This window comes from Tursiops truncatus, chromosome X, assembly GCF_011762595.2.
Source record: "Tursiops truncatus isolate mTurTru1 chromosome X, mTurTru1.mat.Y, whole genome shotgun sequence".
NCBI lineage: Eukaryota > Metazoa > Chordata > Mammalia > Artiodactyla > Delphinidae > Tursiops > Tursiops truncatus.
The window spans coordinates 83,631,174-83,651,528 of record NC_047055.1 but is presented as its reverse complement, the minus strand read 5'-3'; the positions used below and the strand labels follow the sequence as shown (position 1 = coordinate 83,651,528).

The window sequence follows — 20,355 nt, the reverse complement described above, 5'->3', positions numbered from 1 at the left end:
AGCTGGAGCAGAGTAAACGAGGGGAGAGTGATAGAAGATAAGATCAGAAAGGTAATTGGGGCAAAATTGTGAAGGGCATTGAGCCCACGAAAAAGACTTTGGCTTTTGCTCTGATTGAGATGAGCAGAGGAGGGGCGTGATCTACTTAGGTTTTACAGGAATAATCATCCATAGGATAACCTCCAGCTTCCTTACCATAGCTGAGGATGGTTCTCCTGACCGGACCTCTGCCTCATATACCTTCTGCCCCTTTACCCCAACCTGGCTACCTCCTGCTCACCCTTCAACATTTAGCTCGGGTGTTCCCTTCCATGCCTGCCTGAGCCCTTCACACAGGATTGCTTACAGGCCCCTCCTCTGTGCTGCCATAGGATCCTAGAGTCACCTCCATCCCTAGGGCAAAGGCATTAATTAGCTCATTGAAGCCTTACAATTTACTGAGGCAGGCACCATTAGCCCCATTTTATAGATGAGGACACTGAGGCAAGAGGTGATGTAAACTTGCTCAAGGTAACACAGCTATTAAGTGAGAAAGTCAGGATGCAAACCCAGGGCCTAGGCTGTCTTCTCATGACATGACATCTTGTTGCCTATCCCCACTTCTAGCCCCATGCTGCCCCTGGCCCTCTACCCTTTGGCAGTTCTCCTCTCCCTTCTGTTTTGGTTGCAAGGGTAATAGTGGCAGGGAGGTCAGGCTGTCAACACAGCCCCCCAAAAAGGACAGAGCTGGAGGGCATCATACACACTGCTAAAGAAATGGGACCTGGGGACGTGGGATCCCTTAACTCAGAACTCCCAAACACTCAGCGCACTTACAGCGCACCTTCCCTGCGTCAGGCACTTTCTGCACATTATTTTAACTGCGTGGCAAATGCTGATCACATGGAAAAATCTCTCTTCTCTTTCTTACATCTCACATAGACTCATATTCATTCTCTCTCTCTCTCTCTCTCTCTCTCTCTCTCTCACACACACACACACACACACACACAAACACACACACAGAGAACATGTTGTGCAATAAGAAGCTGGGCAGACCTAGGTTCAGGTCCTGACAGCCATTTATCCGCTGTGTGAGCCTGGGTGTGTCCCTTTACCTCTATGCACCTCAGTTTCTCATCCGCGTGGAGCTCAAAATGCAATTCCCTCTTTGGATTCCTGCACTTCAGAAAGGGCCTGGGAGATCTACCTCTCTGGGACTCCTCCCAGCCGGGAACAGGAGCAAAGAAAACACACACACGCGCACACGTGCACCCATGTGTGCTGTCTGCTGGGCTACTCTGTGAGGGAAACTGGGGAGCATCCTCTGCAGCGGGGGGAATAAATCACGTTACACAACTAACCACAGTATAAAGCTGAAAGTTCTCAGGGCTGGGGAACGGAGGAAGTGCTAGGAGAGCTCAGGAGAGATTCCTCCTGCTGCGGGGTGGGGCAGGGGTGCTGAGCGGAATAAAAATAAACTCGCACTTACAGCGCACCTTCCCTGTGTCAGGCATTTTCTGCACATTATTTTAACTGCATGGCAAATGTGAAGGAAGAATTAGGATTCCAATTTTGCAGGTGAGGAGAAGGCTCTGAGGGGGAAAGTGATGCCAAAGGTCTCAGGACTAGCAAGTGGCAGAACAGGGATTCAAAGCCCAGAGCCTGTGCTAGTTCCCCTGCCTCGAAGGCTTCATGGGGCAGTGGTGAGGTGGGGGAGCTATTGAATAGGGCCTTTCCTAGGAGGAGTTGGTAGAGAGAAGGAGTGAGGGACCTTGTGAGCCAAGGCATTACGATGGGGAGAAGCGGGGCAGAACGGGCAGTAGGGATTTGGGGTGGCCTGCCCTTGGCGGGGGCACTGACCCACTCTGGCTGCTGCTATTAATGGGAGGTATCTCTCTCTCCTTCCCTTTATTGGCACTGACCGGAGCCAGGCAGCCAGCAGGGGATGGGATCAGGATGCAGTTGCCATGGAAATGAATGGGGGCTGTTGCTATGGATACCATAAGATGAGGGCAAGAGGAAGCTAGGGATGCTGAGGACTATCCCCATGACAACTTGGGCTGAAAGCGGGGTGGGGGGGACCGGAAGTGAGACAAGAAAACAAGACAAGGAGGTCAGCACACCTAGATGAGGCCAGGGGCATTGGGCTCTGGAGGAAGACTGGGCAAGGAGACCAGACCCAGCGGGGGGTGGGGGCAGAGGGGCAGAGGGACTCCAGTCACCTCCCTCTCCCCCGACAGCTTTTCAACAAGCTGTTTCTGCTGTCCAATCCCAGCGCCACAAAGACTCCAAACCTGAGGCCAGCCCGGCTTGGCACAGGGACTGGCAGGGGAAGAGGAAGCCATCGGAGGGGCTGATTGGGTACCCAGCAGGCAAACATAGGCTTGGGAGCACACAGATCAGGGTTTCAATCCTGGCTCTGCTTCCTTTGCAGCCCTAAATATAATAGTTGTCATTTACTGAGGACGTACTTTTAGCTAGGCCCAGCAACTCTGCAAGGTCTGGGTTGTTCCCCTTGAAGGGGATAACACAGATGAAGAAACTGAGGTACAGAGAGATGAAGTAATTTGCCTAAAGTCTCAATGCTCAGCAGTGGTGGTGCCAGGAGTCGAATCATCGCTCATGCCTGTACCCACCAGCCCAGCACTGAGCAGCCCCTCTGAGGCAGAGTCCTTGCATTCTCCAGCTCCCTGTGCCTTCCCACAGTGGCACACAGAGGGCCAGATGCTGAGTAAATATTTGTGGAGTGTGTGAGTGAGGAAGCGATCCAGGAGGAAGCAGGAAAGACTGAGGTTAGACGGAAGAAGTACCTGACTTTGAGAGCAATGACTCACTGGTTTGGCTGGCCAAGAGTAGAAGATCCACAGAACTGGGATGGACTTTTCGAACCATCTAATTCCACAGATTCAAATTAAGGCTCAAAAAATCTAAGTGACTTGCTTGCTCAGGGTCACACAGGACGAGAACCCCAATCCCCTATCTTCCAGGCCAGCGTAACTTTTTAGCTGAATCTGTCCAGTGCCCACCCCCGCCCCCCGGCACCTTTAAGCTCCTAGATGTTGGTGGCAGCAGGCTCCTTGAACTTTCTAGGCAAGGCAAGCTGATTCACAGCACCACGCCTGCGCCCAGGCTCTTACTGCCCAGGATTTCCTCCCTCTCCCCTCTACCTGCAGCCTTTGTCGGTCTGGCTGAGCTTTTCTGAATCTTGTGGCGCCCTGAGCCAGCCAGCCCTCCTGGGAAGTTGGTTCTGACTCACTCCCACCCCCCACAGAACCTGACAGGGTCAGTTATCCCCCCTCTATGTTTTGTGCACACTCATGTCACCGGCCGTCCTTATCACCGGCTAACTTGAGATTCTCTCTTGAAGTGTCCATTCCCTACACTACTCCCGTTTCCCATGGGCAGTGGCCTGGTATAATTCACCTCTGTGGACCCTCCCTATGCCCAGGCCAGGGCCCAGCAGCCACCTTGGTCCCCTAAGACCACAGGTGGCAGTCATGTGTGTCTGTGTGACCATCCTGTCTGACAACTGTCACCCTAAAAGCCACAGCACCACATGCTCAAAAGCCACTGACACACATTCTTGTGATTATCTCCACCGGGGCACATGCAGAGAGACTGCCAGGCACAGAAAGTTGCCACCTCACACAATCAACCTCACACACTCAGAATCCCTCACACCCAGCCTCACACAATCACATTCCCTCAGATACACAACAGTGCACAGCCTCTCACTCTTCTCTCACCTGCCAGCCTCATGCACACCTGTGCACAGGCACACACATTTCCCTCACAACAGATAGAAACCTTCCCCTTTCCCATAGCACAGGCCCTCAGCCAATTCAGTTGCCTACACAGGAGTCTACACCCCCATGGCTCCCACAATGGCTATCTGACCTTTCGTTGAGCCCCTGTGCCCCCTAACTTGTTTCTATCTCCAATCAAATGAAGGGTAGAATGGTCTCCCCCTCCACAGCCACAGGTCACCTAGACTCACACGCCCAGCTTGAACCAAGCAATGTATGTATCATTCCCCAACACAACCCCTGGGGCTTTCCACCAGGTTTTGGTCCATGCTGTCTCTGACTCCTTAATGCCTCACCTCTCAAACCATCTATCCAAACCCTTCCCGGCCGTCTACTCTTGCCCCTGTTCCTCCAGCAATCCTTGGACACCACCACCCCCAGCTCATCTTGACATCTCCCTACTCTTTGGGCCAGGAACATATTTTGCTCATTACTGAAGCCATATCTGCTCAATCACTTCTGCCCTTCACACCCTGCCTACTTTCCCAAAGGAATTCTCATCTCCCCTGATAGATGGAGAACTTATGGAGAACACAGCCACTGTCTTACTTTCGGTCCCTCACTGTATTTAGCTTGAAACCTTGTACACAGTAGGTGTTTGAGCAATGCCTTCTGGAAGAGTAAATAAAGGAGAGAGGAAGAGAGAGGGAGGGAAGAAGGGAGGGGAGAAATAAATGAGAATTTGAATGAGTGAGTGAGTAGCTGAGTTGAGTGCCTAAGTGAGTCAAGCAACGAGTGAAGAGTGAGGCGAGCCTCTGGAAAACTACCAGGGCATGTGATGGGGATGCTGAAGGGAGGGGGGAAACAAAGGAGAGGAGGGACTCTCACCTGGGCCTTAATCAAAACAAGAGCCTCCAATTAGTACACACTTGGCAGCTGTGCACTAGACCCTATGCTGAGCTCCTTGTGCTTTTTCTTGCTAATCTTCATGACAACGCAGAGAGGTAGATCTATTCTCACTGTACTTGGGAAGAAAATGAAGCTCAAGGAGAAGAAAATACTTGTTCAAGGTTATACAGAGAGTAAGTGGCAGAACCATAAGGTAAACTCAGATTTGTCTAATGAAAAAAAAAAAAAAAGGCTCAGAAAGGGAAAGCAGGGGTATGAGCCCACCTGGGAATCTCCTGGCTTTGCTCCTAACACAGACTCATCATGGAAGGTGTGGGTTCTACAGTGCATAGAGGACACCTTCTGCCTTCCTGCCAACAGCCTCTGGGGATTCTTAGAACTAGCTTTTGGCAGGTGCAGGAAATACTTAGGGTTATTGCATCTGGGGGCAGTGGCTTTCCCTCAGACTCAGAGATCCCTAAAGCTGTAGAATCAGAACCTTGAAAGTACAGAATCAAGGACTATTAACATCACAGAATGTTAAAATCACACCATCAGAATTTTTTCTAAATGGTAGAATCATGAAATCTTAAAACCACAGTATGGTAGAATCCCCAAATCACAGCGTCATAGAAAGAGAAACCACAGAATTGGATGGAATGTGTCACTGAATTACCCTCTCTTAAAGTCATGTAATCATAGTTTCTTAAAATTGTACCATCTCAGATTCACAGAATGTCAGAGCTGGAGGAGCCCTTGGAGATCCTCTGGTCCAGACTCCCTCCTCCTTTTACACATGGGGAAACTGGGTAGCAGGGAGGCCAAGCAACGTGTCCAAGTTGACCAGCTCGCACCACCTCAGGCTGAAGAAGGCGCTAGGCTTGCACATGGTGAGAGCGCCACATCATTCATTCATTTATTGAGTGCCTTCTGGGTGTTGACAATAAAATCAAACCCTACTCTCTCTCCCAGCCCCTGTTCCCAGCCCTGGATAGGAAAGAAGGTAAGACCCTGGTGGGGATGGGGAGAGGGAAGTGGGGTGGGGTGGAACATACATCAGACAGAGAGAAGAGATCAGCTTTTATTGATGGAAATTCTTTTGTACACAGCGACACGCACTCTGAAAGGCCTTTTCCTCCTGATCATATTTACAGAGCGCTATGGGAGTGGCAGGAGGCACGGGACAAGGCCTCCAAGCAGTAGAAGAGATGGCAGCAATGGCCACAGCGAGGGAATGAGCAGGCTGGGTCCCGACCCCGTCTGGTCCTCTAAGCCCTAGGCACCCTGCATCTCTGTTTGTGCTCACAGAGGACAGAGGTAGGTCCTTGGGATGTCATTTGGAGACCTCTCCAGGAGTGGCAGGCTCCAGGGTGCCTGGGAAGTGGGGTGCGGGTATGGGAGGGTCCAGGTTTCAAGCTCCAAGCTCCAAGCTCTGCTGCTCCCACATTTTAGTCAGACCTAGGGCTCCAGCCTTTATAATTTGGGGGCTGGAGTCCAGGGGAGACAGCAGTGAGGGTGGGAATTCCAAGAAGGGGGTGGGTGAGGACGGGGCACTATGCCTGCCCATCTGGTTCCTGAAGCAGGGACGGGGTCCCATGGGGGATCGAGGGGGCAGGGGGCAGGGGGCTGGTTAAGGCTTTTGCTTCTGCATAGAAAATGACCCTTGTCCTCTCAGTTACCGAGAGGAGGGACTACTGCACTCGGAGGCCGGACAGCAGAACTGATGAGCGTCTTCCTCTTCCTCTTCCTCAGTCTCCTCCTCCTCCTCCTCTTCCCTGGGGCCAGGAAGGGCAGGGTAGAGGCCACAGGCGGCGGGTGACAGAGAGAGGCAGAGGCATTAGTTTGCAGAGCAAGGGAGACACAAGAAGTGCTGGAACCAGGGAGGTAGGGCTAGGATGGGGGTTGGAATGGGGAGGCCAGTGTGACCAATGGGGCCACATCCATCTCAGTCTCCAAGCAGCCTGTTGCTGGTCCCCCTCCTGGAACGGCCCTCCCCCACACTCAGGCTGGGCTCAGGCTTAAGGTTACACCCAGAGTATGTAAACTCCCTTTCTGACCTGACAGGTGCCCAACCTTAATTTTAACATAAATAGTAGCAATCAGCTCTCTGCTGGCACTTTGCATGCATCATCTCATTTAACCCCTGCAACAACTGTGCAACATTTTAAAGATGAGGGAATTCAAGCTCAGAGAGGTTAGATATCTGCCCAAGGTCACACAGCTGGGTGAGCGGTAGTCAGGATTTAAACCTGGAAGTTCTTGGAGCTCCAAGTCTCAGACTCTTCCCAGCAGGTCCTTTGGGTGAACTTGGTACTATCTCTAGAAATCCACTGTGCCCTTGAAGGACAAAGATTTGTATTTCCTGAAGGCTTCAGCGTCGGGAATGTAGGAGATGCTTAGAAATGGTGCGTGGAAAGTCCACAGCTTTGGAAGCAAACAGACCTGGGTTCCAAGGCCAGCTCTACAAGTGCTTCTAGGCTGCGGCCCCAGGCATGTTAATGCCCCTCTTAGAGCTTCAGTTTCCTCATCTGTAAAAATGAGGCTTATGATGCCAACCCCACAGGATTGTTCAAAGGACTGGAATACATGTCAAATGCCTGGCAAACAAGAGTGATGGGAACATGGTGGCGGTTATTGTTAACTGCTCATGAACTGAACCTAATTACCAAGGTGGCCGTTTGCACCCACACAGAAGCGCCACAGCGGCGGGGAGGAAACATTGCAGGAACAAGCACCTGTTCCTCGGGTCCTGCGGAGCAGTACCAGGGGCCAGTCTGCATGTGGCAGTCACTGGAGCTGGACTACATTTTCATGGGGTGGATGGACAGGCAGGAGGGCTGGGGTGGGACCAGGTGTCTTGGGAGTGAAAAGGCTGATCTTCTAGAGATTTCCAAAGAAACAGTCTCAGCCCACTCCCAGACCCCCTTGGCTCAGGAGATGTAGGAAATATGGAATCCAGGATGCTGGAGTATTGGGAAGACATGGGAAGGAAAGAGAAGGCAAGGGAAGGCACTGCTGTCCAACTGACAGACAAGCGCGTGCAGGGGTGCGCACGCGGGGACACACACACACACACACACACACACACACACACACACACCCTCCTCATACTCAGCGCTCCCTCTGACACATTGTTCCACAGAGTCACTGAGTCAGCAAAACCACATGAACCAGTGCTCAAGTCCTGGGCAAGTAGCTCCTCCTTTCAGAGTCTCCCATTCCTCATCTATAAAAGGAGAAGGAAACTCCACACCTCTCAAGGCTGTCATGAGGAACAAATGATCTTCCAGTCCCTCTGCTCACTCCCCTCCTATCCAGGCCAGGCCCCTGCTACCCTTCACCCTGACACTGCAGTCACCTCCTGATTTCTTCTCCCTACTCTCTTGGACCACATTAGCCTTCCTAAAGCCCACCTTTGAGTGTGAATCTCTTCTGCTCAGACACCCACCTTGGCTCCCCTTAGCTTCCTGGATAAAGTTCAGATTCCTCTACTTGGCATTCAAGGCTCCCCCACCATATGGCCTCACCTGGCCTTTCCTGTCAGGTGGAAAAAGCCCAGGCTTTAGAGTCAGACAGACCTGGGTTTAAATATCAGCCCCACAACCTACTAGCTGGGTGACCTTTAGTCCATTTCTTCACCTCTCTAGGACTTATTTTCCTTATCTGCAAAATGAGGAAATACCTATTCTGCAGGATGTGGTGGGGATTAAATGAATTCAAGTATGTAAGGCACCTGCCACAGGGTAGGTTTGGTGCCTCATACATGGTAACTATTACTGTTACTGTCAGCATCAGTGCCATCAATGTTATACCGCCCAGCCTTCATCAAACTAGCTTGTTCGTTATTACATCAGCACGTCCAGCCTTTTCACGCCTCTATGCCTTTGCTGACTCTGTTTCTTCCTTCTGCACAGAGCTTTGCCTGTTGAAATCCTGTCTGAACTTCACAACCCAGCTCAAATGCTGCTTCCTGCAGGAAGTCCTCCCTGACTTCCAACCAGAAGTATTCTTTGCTTCCTCCTAGCTCCAGCATCCGTGCTCTTTGTCAGGGATCTCCATGTGTTGCTTTGAACTTTTCTGAAGCATTTCTTTCACTAATCCCCTCAACGCCCTTGAATTCCCCCGACCACCACTATCTCTGCTTTCCTTCCCTGTGAGAAAAAGAGGGCCCCTATACTATTTAAGGCCAGTCCCTACACCCAGGCTCTGGAGCCCACCCCTGCTACCACCTCCATAACAATCATCCCCTCTCCCTCCAGTATTTCAACCTCTCCCTCTCTGTTGCCTCCTTCCTACCAACATTTATAGAAGCTCAAGTCTCTCCCATCTGGGAATAAAAACCCTCGATCTGCCCCCACATCTCCCTCTAGCAATCAGTGTCCCTCTCTCCTCTTCACAGCTAAGCTTCTTGAGAAATTCGTCTACACTGGCCATCTCCACTTCAGTACCTCCCACGGGCTCCTCAACCCACTGCAATCTGCCTCGTGCGCCCACCAAGCCACAGAAACTCTTCTTAGTAAGGTCGCCCAGGACCTCCCACTGGTTAAAGCCAATAGACTCTCTCCCACCCTCATCTTACTTCCCCCAGCTGTAACATTTGCCACTCTTAACAAGCCCCCCCGTGCGCAGACGGCTCTTTCCTTCCTCTGCTTCCGTGAGCCCACTCCCTGCTGGTTTTCCTCCTACTTCTCGGACCACCCCCAGCTCCTCTTCCTCTCTCCATTCCTTATGCGTTAGTACCTCTTCCCCAGTTCTGCTCTGGTCCTCTTCTCTTTCATTCCACACTCTCTGTCAGTGATCTCATTCCATTCCATAACTTCAGGTATGGCTGAGGACCCCACATCTCTCTCTCTAGCATGGATCTCTCTCCTGGGTCCCAGACCCATCAAGCCTAATTAATGCTTGCTGGAAGCTCCACCAAGATGGCCCTTAGGGCCTTCAGAGTTCACAGGGACCTCTAATGCAGCATCTTACCGCTGCAAACCCGTCCTCCTGCATTTCCCACCTTCGTGAAAGGCACCACCACCCAGGGGCCCAAGCCCAAAACACACCTGGAAGTCACCCTAGGTTCTTCCTGTTCCCTTACCAAGTCAGCCACTGAATCCTGCTGATTCTACCCCCTAAATAGCTCTAAAAGACTACACATGATCTGGCCTCTGCTAACTCATCATCTACTCCCCTTGCCCCTCGCTCACTCTTTCTCCAATCGTACTGGTCTCCCTGCCGTCCCTCAAACATAACAAGCACACTCTTGCCTCAGGGGCTTTGCACTCGCTGGAACATCATCCCCCAGATAGGTGTGGCACCAGACACATTCTATATATTTAGTTGCTTATTTATTTAGTATCTGTCTCACCCATCGTAAGATCCATCAGGACAGGCATCTGTTTTGCTCAGTGCTATATCCTTAATGCCCAGCACAGTGTCTAGCACTCGATAAATATTTGTTGAATGAATGAATCCATTGCCAGGCCTGAACACGGGCAACTCACCGTGACCATCCTCAGTCATCTCCACCCCCCACTTCCACCCCCATTATCTATTCAGTCTCTCTGACTCCAGCTCTCTCTTCTACCCCATCACCTCTCAAATCCACCTCCTCTGCTCCATCCCCACAGCCACTACCTCAGCTTACCTCTCTTGGATTACTGCAAAAGCCTCCTCCCTAGTCTCCCTTCCTTCTAAAATGCTAATTTGATCATGTTACTTTCCCTCCTCAAGAACTGCTCATGGCTCTCCAGCTGCCTACCACGAGAAAGGACCCTGGGCTCCCCAGACAGCTGTTTGAGGCGTGTCTAACCTCCGCATCAGTGTTCAGCCTTACCAATTCTCACCTCCAGGCCTCTGTGTTCACTCTCAGAGCATCCTCTCCCATCTCTACCACTCAAAATCTTTACAGACCCTGGATGACTGGCTCAAACACGACTTTTTTCAGGAAAATACCTGACTCACAAACCAGAAGTAATTCCTCCCCCAAATACATAGAGAAATAAGTGTCTCCAGTGTCACTCAGAATCTCCGAGAACCAGGAGTAGGATGGAAGTTAGTAATTATATCTGAGACCACGGACTTTGGGTGCTGGGCGAGCCTTAACAGAGGTTCCCTTCTCCTCCTGCACTATTACCCTGGACTCATGTCCCTCTGGCCCTCTGCTAACACTGATCCATCCTTGCCTCCTCCCTTTCTCTCACCTGCTGTTGGGTCTATCTCTCAAAGAATTTAGATTCCATAATTTGAAATTAAAATGGTTCTTTGCGAATGGTGCCCACGGGAATAGTGCAACATAGTAGCCCTGCTCCAAGCCACTTCTTCTATGCCAATATCCCAGTGTAGGCCTTCCAGCTGGCCTCCATGCATACGATCCATTTTTCATACCGATTGCTAATGTGATATGTCTAAAACACAAATTTTACCAAATTTCTCTCCTATTTAGAATCCATTCACATGATACTTCATCACCAGCAACATTGGTTCTTAACCTTTTTTGGAGGAACCCAAAACCCTTTAGGCATTTAATGAAAGCCACAAACCACCTCCCCAACAGAAAATGCACACAACTAGACACACACAACATTTTGCATTCAATTTCAGGAGGTTCATGGGCCACCTGAAGCCATTTGGGACCCATGCAACCCAGGCTCGTAACAAACCTCTGGCTCTTCCCAACAACATCCAGGTTCTTTTGCATATGCTGTTCCTTCTGCCTGGAACATTCTGCCATACTTCACCCTTCTGCCCCTGACTGCCTCTGACTCATCCTCTAAGACTCAGCTCTTAGGCTGAGTTGACCTGCACCAGCCCTAGGTGGGGCCAGATCTCTTCCACTGGGCTTCCACAGCAGCCCCCCCACCCTGTGCTCTCCTCTGTCATAGCCCTCCTCAGTCTCCCCAGCTGACTGGGAATTTGTGGAAGGCAAGAACCATTACCCAGCATAGGCCCTGCCGTAGCAGAACTCCCTAAGTGTCTACTGAAACAAACACTAATAACAGCTACCCTGTTTTGAGTACTCATTATGTGCCAGGCACTCAACAACATGAATACTATTTATGATCTCTTCTACTCCTCAATAAATAAACCCCATGATGTTGGTATTCTTTTTAACAGATAAGGAACTAGGCTCAGAGATGTGAAGTGAGTTGTTTAAGGTCACCCAGTTAGTGAGTGACAGAGGTGGGATTGAATTGAGACATGTTGACACCAATGCAAGTATTGGTCCACCATGCTTCCCTGCCCTGCACTGTGAGATTAGGAGATGGTATCAGTAGCAGAATAGGACCAAGAACCAGGGTCAGAATGCCCTCTGGGCTCCATTTCCCAGGGCCGCCTACTCTTATTTTCCCTCCTGTGTCACCTTCATGTCAACACCAGGGACCTGGCTCTCTCTCTCTCTCTCTCTCTCTCTTTTTTCTTTTGGCCATGCTGCGAGGCTTGCAGGATCTTAGTTCCCGGACCAGGGACTGAACGCGGGCCCCAGCAGTGAAAGCACCAAGTCCTAACCACTGGACTGCCAGCGAATTCCCTGGCTCTCTCTTCTTACGGTGCGATCCCCTCCATCCCATGTACTACTCTCAGCCTCCTCATCCCAAAGCCCCACTATGGTCAGGCGCATCCTTTGTTCCAGAACCATCCCTAGACACGTACAGCTTTTAGATCCTATCCAATCCAAGGCTACATATTAGCTACGAGGAAAACAAGACATGGGTAGTCCCTGCCCTTCAACAGTTGATAGTCATCCAGGAGTTTTACATGTACCTTCTCCAATCCCAAAATCAGCCCTGAGAGGTAAATAGGCATTGTCCTCATTCCACAGATGAGGAAATAGAAGTTCAGAGGCTTGCCGAAAGTCAAGCTTGGAAGTAGCCGAATTTGGACTTGAATAAAGATACTGACCCAACTATTTTCCCCCATTAGGTCATCCTGCTTGAAGAGCCAAAAAGTAGGCAACCATTTCCGGCAGGATTGGGGGATAAAGGAAAGCTATTATTTTTTCAAGACTTAGTACACATGTCCCCTCCTGTAGGGGACAGGTGGGGTTAGGTACCCCTCCTCTGGCAGCCCTCTGGGCCTACTTCTGTTCTATCCCAAACCACACTATGCAGTCATTGTCTATGTGTCTCTCTCTCCCTTCCAGACTTGAGCTCCCTGACTGTAGGACCAGATACAGCTCATTCCCATATACCACCAAGGTTCAACACAAGGCCTAACTGAGAGCAGGCAGAACAAATGCTTGCTGAATGAATCAGGTGGTATTTGAGCAAGTTATTAAAAGGAAAAACAACAGGTGGATACAGGAAAAAGGTATAGAGGAGGAAGGAAACAAGTTAGTAAAGGCAAGGAAGTGGGACCAAGAAAAAAGACCAGTAATTTTAAAGTTGTGACAGGGTATGTATAACATTTTTTTCATTGTTGTTATGGGGGTTTTCTTTTCCTTACAAAAATGGGATCATACTATAAGCCCTGTTCTGCAATTTGCTTTTTTCATATAACAATAAGTCTTAGAGGTCTTTCCAGGTGAGTATCTAGAGATATATCTTTTTCTTTTGATCTGCTACAGAGTATGGATGGATCATGAAGGAAAAGCTGTTTCCTACTGATGGACATGTAGGTTGTTTTAATTGCTTGCTATTATAAACAATGCTGCAGTGAACATCTTTGCATGTGTCTGAAAGTAGTTTTGAAGGATTCCTAAAAGTTGAATTGCTGAGCAAAGGGAATGAACATTTTGTTTAAAATGTAGATAAAAGTTATTTCCGTGGCTTTAACATTTTTATAAACTGGCTAAAAATAAGATTATTCCTACTCATATAATCCTGTCTTTATTTAAGAAGCATATATCATGCAACCTTTTCATTAAGAGTTGGTTGAGAATGCTACCCTACAAAAGGGCGTGTGATAGAGTTGCACAGTATGGCTTATGTTTGCAGTTGGGGTTGGGGTATTTTAGAAAAGGCTTCTGGCTGGCCAAATTGGGGTCTACCTAGTAGTAAAACTCTAGAGAAACCTAACTCTAAGACATAGTTCTCAGCTTGGAAGTATATGCACATTTAAGTTTCTGGGGGCAGCTAACAAACTGGTCCCATAATAAAATGAAACCAATTCGTACTCTTATCAAGGAATATGAGAGATTCTGTTTCCTCACAACCCTTTCAATCTTTTAAATTTTGGTACTTTAAAATTAGTACTTCGCTGTTGTTTTAGTTACATTTCTTTGGCTATCTGTAAGGTTGAACATCCTTTCTCATTCATTAGCTGTCTACTTCTTCTCTGAATTGTCAAATCACGTTATTTCTCCACTTTAAATGGGTAGGGCACCTTTTTCTTATTGATTTCCAGGAGACGATATAGACAGATGTCTATGTAGCAAATACTTTCTTCTAGCCTTGTTTCTGTTTTAACTTTGTGTATAGTATCTTTCTCCACACAGAAGTTCTTAACTTTAATGTAGTTGAAATTATTGCTCTTTACTTTATGGCTCCTGAGTTCTTAAACCCTGATCAGAAAGGCTTCTCCACCCTGTTATAAAAATATTCTGGATTTTCCTCTGGTACTTTTACAGCTTTATTTTTTGCATTTGTTTTTGTACAAGGTAGGGATTTAACTTAAATTTTTTCCAAATGGTAGCTAATAGTCCCATCCTATTTACTGACTTCCCACTGATCTGAAATGCATTCTTTGTCACAAATTAAATTCCCATATGAATATATGGGTTTGTTTCTAAATTCTCTATTTTGTTCCATTTATGTATTCCTCTATTTCTGTGATGATATAATATTTGTAATTTCTGTAGATTTATGGTAAGTTTTTATATCTAACGGGGCAAGTCCCCCCTCATTGTTCTTCTTTTTCAAAATTTTCTTAGTAATTCATGGGCATTTACTCTTCCAAATGAACTTTAAAATCCAATTGCACAATTCCCAAAGAAAATACCACTGAAATTTTAATGAGAAATACATTGAATCTTTTGATCAAATTGGGGTAAAATGTCATTTTAAACCATATTGAATTCTTCCCATCCAAGAATAGGATATGACTCGTGATTTATTCAACTCTTATAGCCTTTGACGAAATTTTAGTTTTCTACAGAGAAGTATTTTAAATTTCTTATAAATTCGTAGGAATTTTATCTTTTTTTTTTGCTATTGTGAATGGGAATCTTTTTCTATTATGTCTTCTAATTAGTTATTGATGGTATTTAGAGAAGTTGATGGTTTGGGTGTATATTTATCTTGTATCTACCCATCTCACTGAATTTTCTTATTAGTTCTAATAATTTTTCCTTTTATTCTCTTTGATTATCTAAGTAGACAACTATATCATCTTCAAATAATGCTAATTCTGACTCTATTTCTGATATTTATACCACTTATTTCTTTTTTTAATCCCAATGATTAAAACTTCCAGAAAACACTGGTTAGTGACAGTGATAGTAGTCATCCTTATTTTGTTCCCAAATTGAATGGAAATTTATCTAGCACGTCATTGTTACATTTGATGATTGTTTTTGGTTTCTGATAAAAATTCTTTCCAAGTTAAGGAGGTTTTCATTCATTCCTAGTTTACTGTACTAGTTATCTATTGCTGTTTAACAAATTACCCCAATGCAGCAAGAGATAACTAAGGCACTAAGGGTTTTTAAATCAAGAATGGATGTGTGATTTTGTCAGATTATTTTTTCAGCATTTATGGAGATAGAGTAAAAAGATTGTAAAACTATTAGCATAATCAATTACAATAACAGCTTCCCTAATGTTGAACAATCCCTGCACTCCTGGGACAAACCTTCACTTGTCACGATACAGTCTTCTTTTAATATACTGATGGATTCAGTTGGAGAATCTGTAATTTAAAACATGTGTTGCTCTATTAATATGTGAGGTTAGACTATAGTTTTCCTTTTTTTTGTCTAAACCTGTCCAGTGATACCAGCCTTCTAGAATGAACTAGGAAGCTGTCCATCTTTTCCTATTAGCTGATCTTTCAATATTGGATAGAACTTCCATGATACCTGAACTTCCATAATACCAGCTGGGCCTGGTACCATTTCTGAGGAGAAAACTTTGACCATCTTTTAAACTTCTTCTATACTGTTCCATTCTATTCAGGTTTTCTGCCACTCCTTAAGTGATTTTGGTAATTTATATTTTCCTAGAAAACCACCCATCTCATCTAGATTTTCACATTTATTGGTATAAAATTACACAAAGCATTTTCTTATGACTTTTTCATATACTCTGAATCTGTGGTTAAATCCCCTTCATCATACCTTATTTTATTTATGTTTTCTTGCCTTTTTCTCAATCATAACTGCCAGAGGAGGGTCTGTCTAGTTTGCTGGTCTTTTTAAAAAACACCTCTTAGCTTATCAAACCTTTTGTTTTCTATTTCATTAATTTCTGGTTTTATATATAGTAATTACTTGATTCTGCTTTCTTTTGGTTGTTCTTTTTCTAGAACTTTCTAGACTCTTGATCAGAATAATTAGTTCATTTAAACTGTCTTGTTCTCTAATAAAAGCATTTAAGACCACAAACTTTCTTCTGGGAACCCCCATGGTCATATCCCATAGGTTTTGATCTATGACATTCTCAATTGACATTTATTCTAAATAGTCCACAAATTCCATTCTTATTTCCTCTTTAACACAAGTATTTTTAAACTTTCAAATGGACCTAGCCTTTTTGCCATTGCTATTAATATTTTATTTCATTGCATTATAATCAGAAAATGTAAAATGTGTTTTCAAATTAACTTGGAAATAATCTCCTTCCCCAAAAGTATAAGCAGATTGTTCTCTCTGTCTAAACACCCTTCCCCATCCTATCCAACTGACAAACTCTTACTCATCCTACAAAACAGCTCAAATGTTATATATTCTAGGACCAACCACTCCCACTTCGGGGGGGAAGGTATCTAGAGAAGGATTTTTAAGGAAGGACAAGCTACAAACAGGCTGTGAATGTCCTCTTTGGTCTTCTGGCCTGGTCCCCCAGTCACTCTCCTCACACGCTCAGACACCCATTCCACAGTCACTCCAGAGGCTAGAGGGAGATGGGGGAGGGGCTGGCAATGATATTGATATTTGTCTGGAGGGGTGAGGGATTGGGGGAGGGGTGGGTCTAGCTCTTACCTGCTCTCTGCCAGCCTGCCTGAGGGGGTAAGCTTCATGGAGTCAAGGACCTGAGTAGGACAGCAATACTGGTGTAGAGTATGAGACGCTGTGGACCTGAGAGACAGCAAGAGACAGAGAGAGAAAGAGAGACAGAGAGAGAGACAGGGAGGGAGGGGAGAGGCAGGGTGGGGAATGGGGACAAGGAGGCGAAAGTGAGTGGGGTAGGGGAAAGGGGAAGACTGGGAGGAATGGGTGGTGGAGGATAGGGAATGGAAGAGGAGGGGTGGGAGGGAGGGAGGGAGAGGGGGAAGGCAGGAAGGAAGGAAGGAAGGAAGGAAGGAAGGAAGGAAGGAAGGAAGGAAGGAAGGAAGAAAAAAAGAAAAAACCACAAAGTCAAGAAAGAGAGGACGGCACTCGAACCACAAACAGAACACAACGACAACAGGGGGCAGCAGAGACGAAAGAGCTGGGCTGGGCCTCCTGTGTTCCAGGTGACTCCGTGGGGACCTCGGCCTCAGAGACACTGGGACACCACAGTAGGGAAGGGGGAAGGGAGCCCTCCTCACACCAGACGCCACGGGTAGGGAAGAGGGGAGAGGGAAGGGTGGATGAAAGAGAAAGGGAAAAGGTGTATGGGGGGGTTCCCCCTTAGAGAAGACCCCTCACAAGAAAGGAGGGAGGGATGGGGAGAAAAGAGGCTCTGGGTCCAAAGTGGGGGAAGAACCCAGGCCAGGGCGGGGTGGGGGTGGGGGGGTGCAGGAGACACTGGAGGAGGAGAGGGAAAGAGACAGAGAGAAACCGAAAGACAAGACAGAAAAGGAGAAAGACAGAGAAGGAGGAAGACAGTGAAAGGGCGAGACAAAAGACACAGAGAGAAGACGGGGAGAGGCAGAGAGTGCCAGAGCAAAGGACAGGAGAGGCGAGGGCGGAGGAGAGCTGACAAGGTCTCAGTGGTCTTGGTGACAGGATGGGACTCGGGCTGAGTGGGCGAGTGGGGCCCAGCGAGCCAGAGGACAGGGTGGTTCTTTGCTTCCAAGGCCAGTGCTGCGCCCCCAGCCTGGGGCAGGGCCCAAGCTCCGCCCCCCAGCGCTGTGCTCCCACCCTTAGCGTGGGGTCCAAAGGCCCCTCTGCCTCCTGCTTCCCACGATTAAAGTCCAGAGAAGGGGAAGGGGGAGGAGAGACAGCAGGGTAGTGAGGCCGAGGGCCCTGTCCCTGCCCTACGCAGCACAGGGCAGATACTGGGAGTGAGTGCCAGGTCAGCCAGCCCCTGCCCTCCACGAGCCCCTGAAGGCAGGTTGTGGTCAGGGCCTGGCCATTCAAGAGCCGAAGTAAAGGCCGGGAGATGTGGCTGCAGGCCAGGCCAGCTGCCCACTATCTCGCTTGCTGCGAATTGGAGAGGATGCCTAAATCTTAGAACCTTAACAGAGAATCCTGGAATCTGATACTCTTCTTATCAGAGCCTCTGGAATAATTGTCATCAGCAGAACGACTGTTTCTCAAGTGCCATCTAAGTGCCAGTCACTGGCCCAAGTCCTTGACTCATTAAACCTGAGACTCAGAGACCCTTAGGCTGCTGGAATGTTGGTATCAGAGAGTCTCAGCTGTTGTGGACAGCCCCGCAGCACCAGGCTAGGAGCCAGGGCAGCCACCAATCACACCCCTCACAGGCCACCGACTGCGCTGCTCAGGGCTCCAGGGTTCTTACAGAGCTGGGCACCCAGATGCCCCTGGGCTCACCCACTTGAGCTGGCTCCCTCCCCCAAGCCAAAGGCCTCCAAGAATCCAAGAGGAGAGCCAGGAACCAGGAAGCCAGGAGGCTGCTGAATCAGCAGCCCAGGGACCAGGTCCAGGCCTGGGCAGGAAGGGAGGGGGTCGGGCTGCAGGGTTGGGGGTGGGGGCCAGGTTCCTACCTGCTACTCCTCCCGGGGGGCTCCATGGGTCTGGACCTGTCCCGAGGGCAGGCCCCCTGGCCAGGGCGGTGCCTCCACCGCTGTTGCCACCCCCTCCTCCCCAGCCCTTCCCTAGAAGGAGGAACCAAGGAGGCGGGGCCAGGCGTGCTGGGCTATAGGCCAGACTGCAACTGGAAACTTTGCTCCTTCCCCTGCTCCCCCAGGAGGGCTGGGAACTCCTAGTACGAGGAAGCAGCTTTGAGAGCTTGAAGTGACTCCTCTCGGCCAAACCTCAGGCTGTGCTCACTATATGCACCTCTGTTGGAATCTCCCCAAGTACCCTGTCAAGTACATGTCACTAGCCCTATTCTCCCGAAGAGAAAATTGAGATGTAGAAACATTAAGTAACTCGGCACAGGTAATAGAGCTAGTAAGTAGCAGAACCCCAAGATCAGGACCTGGTTTGGCCATTCCCAAATCAGGACTCTGTCCCCTTGGCCATATTGCTGCCCTGTGAATACAGAAACCTTTCCATAGAAGCTTTTCACAAACATTTTCATCTTCCACAGAGTTAAAGAGACTCTGTGTGGTGGTTATGCTGGGATGCTCCAGTTCAAGTAAAATTCAAATCACCCATCTGGGGAAATCAAGATGAGGGCCCAGCCGATTTCTTGACCATTGCAATAAGCTCTCACTTTCTTCTGCGTTGTTTTCTGAACTGGCTAAGAGAAATGCTCCCTGAAGAGAAAAGCAAAAATCAGAAGACACGCCATTCACAACCTATATAGGCTGTTCTTCCAAGGAAATTGGCCCACCTGATTTTACAGACGGGGAGAGGGGAAGAGTCTTACTAAAGTTCATACAGCCAGTCAAACTAGAATCCCCATCGACCTACCACAGTAATCTCTCTCTCCTCCTTATGTGGGGGGCTGGAGAAAGGGGACAATTTGGAGGATTTGAAGGGTGTGGGGTTCCTGAAGAGTACCCCAGATCCAGCTCAGAGGGCTCCTGTCCTTTCACAGCCCCAGAGCCCAGGCCCCTGGCTGTTCTGAGCAGAAGGCAGCCCTGGGAGGGGCCAGGGGGCCAGTGATCTAGAAGGAATAGGAGTTGACAGGCAACAGGCCAGCCTTCCTGCCTTTCTGCCTTCCTGCCTCCCTGCCGGGGCAGCTGGTTCCTCTCAAGAAAGCCAAAGCTGCTGAGAGAGATAGGCCCTACGGACCACCGCAAAGTTGGCATCTATGGGCTCTTCATGGCCTCTTCTCCCTCTGCCCACCCCCTAAAGCCCCTTGGTCTTCAAGGCTCTGGTCTCAGCCCCTGCTTTTCTTTCTCTCTCCCTCAGCAACTCTCTTGGCTCTTGTGGCAGCCACACCTTGTGCCCATTTGCAGTTATTGTCCTAAGGGTGGCACCTGTGGCCCAAACCTTCACCTTGGCCTGGCAGAAGTTGAGAGACAGAAATTCTAGTCCTGGCCCTAAGGCTGATGCTGTGTGACCTTGAGCAAGCCCCTTCCCCTCTCTGGTGAGGCAAAGAGCTTACATTTTGGTGCCTGGCAGAGCTGGATACAAGTCCCAGCTCTACAACTTTTCAGCTGGGTAACCCCTCTGAGGCACAGTCTGTTCATCTATAAAAGGTGAGTGGCAACTCCTATCTCACAGGTTCTTGTGAGGTTTCAATGAGACACATATGCACATGCTGAAAAGTCTCAGTCTGAGCCTGAGAGAGTATGATCCTTCTCCCAGGGA

The 20,355-nt window shown here is 48.5% G+C and overlaps 1 protein-coding gene across 4 annotated transcripts in view; it reads right to left on the bottom strand.

Annotated features, from left to right (window-relative positions):
• Positions 1-20,355, bottom strand: part of IQSEC2 (IQ motif and Sec7 domain ArfGEF 2) — a 76,256-nt gene that overhangs the window by 22,756 nt on the left and 33,145 nt on the right. Inside the window, exons 1-2 of one of the 4 annotated variants that reach the window (XM_073799340.1) lie at positions 18,636-19,035; positions 16,744-16,839 (exon numbers count right to left, since the gene is read on the bottom strand). The exons of 2 other annotated variants lie outside the window; for them this stretch is intronic. In XM_073799340.1, coding sequence (XP_073655441.1) covers positions 16,744-16,839; positions 18,636-18,661 — 122 coding nt within the window. In that variant the 5' untranslated portion in view covers positions 18,662-19,035. Of the gene's footprint in view, positions 1-16,743; positions 16,840-18,635; positions 19,037-20,355 lie in introns of those variants that run through there. One more of the 4 variants, XM_073799341.1, reaches the window with a different exon arrangement.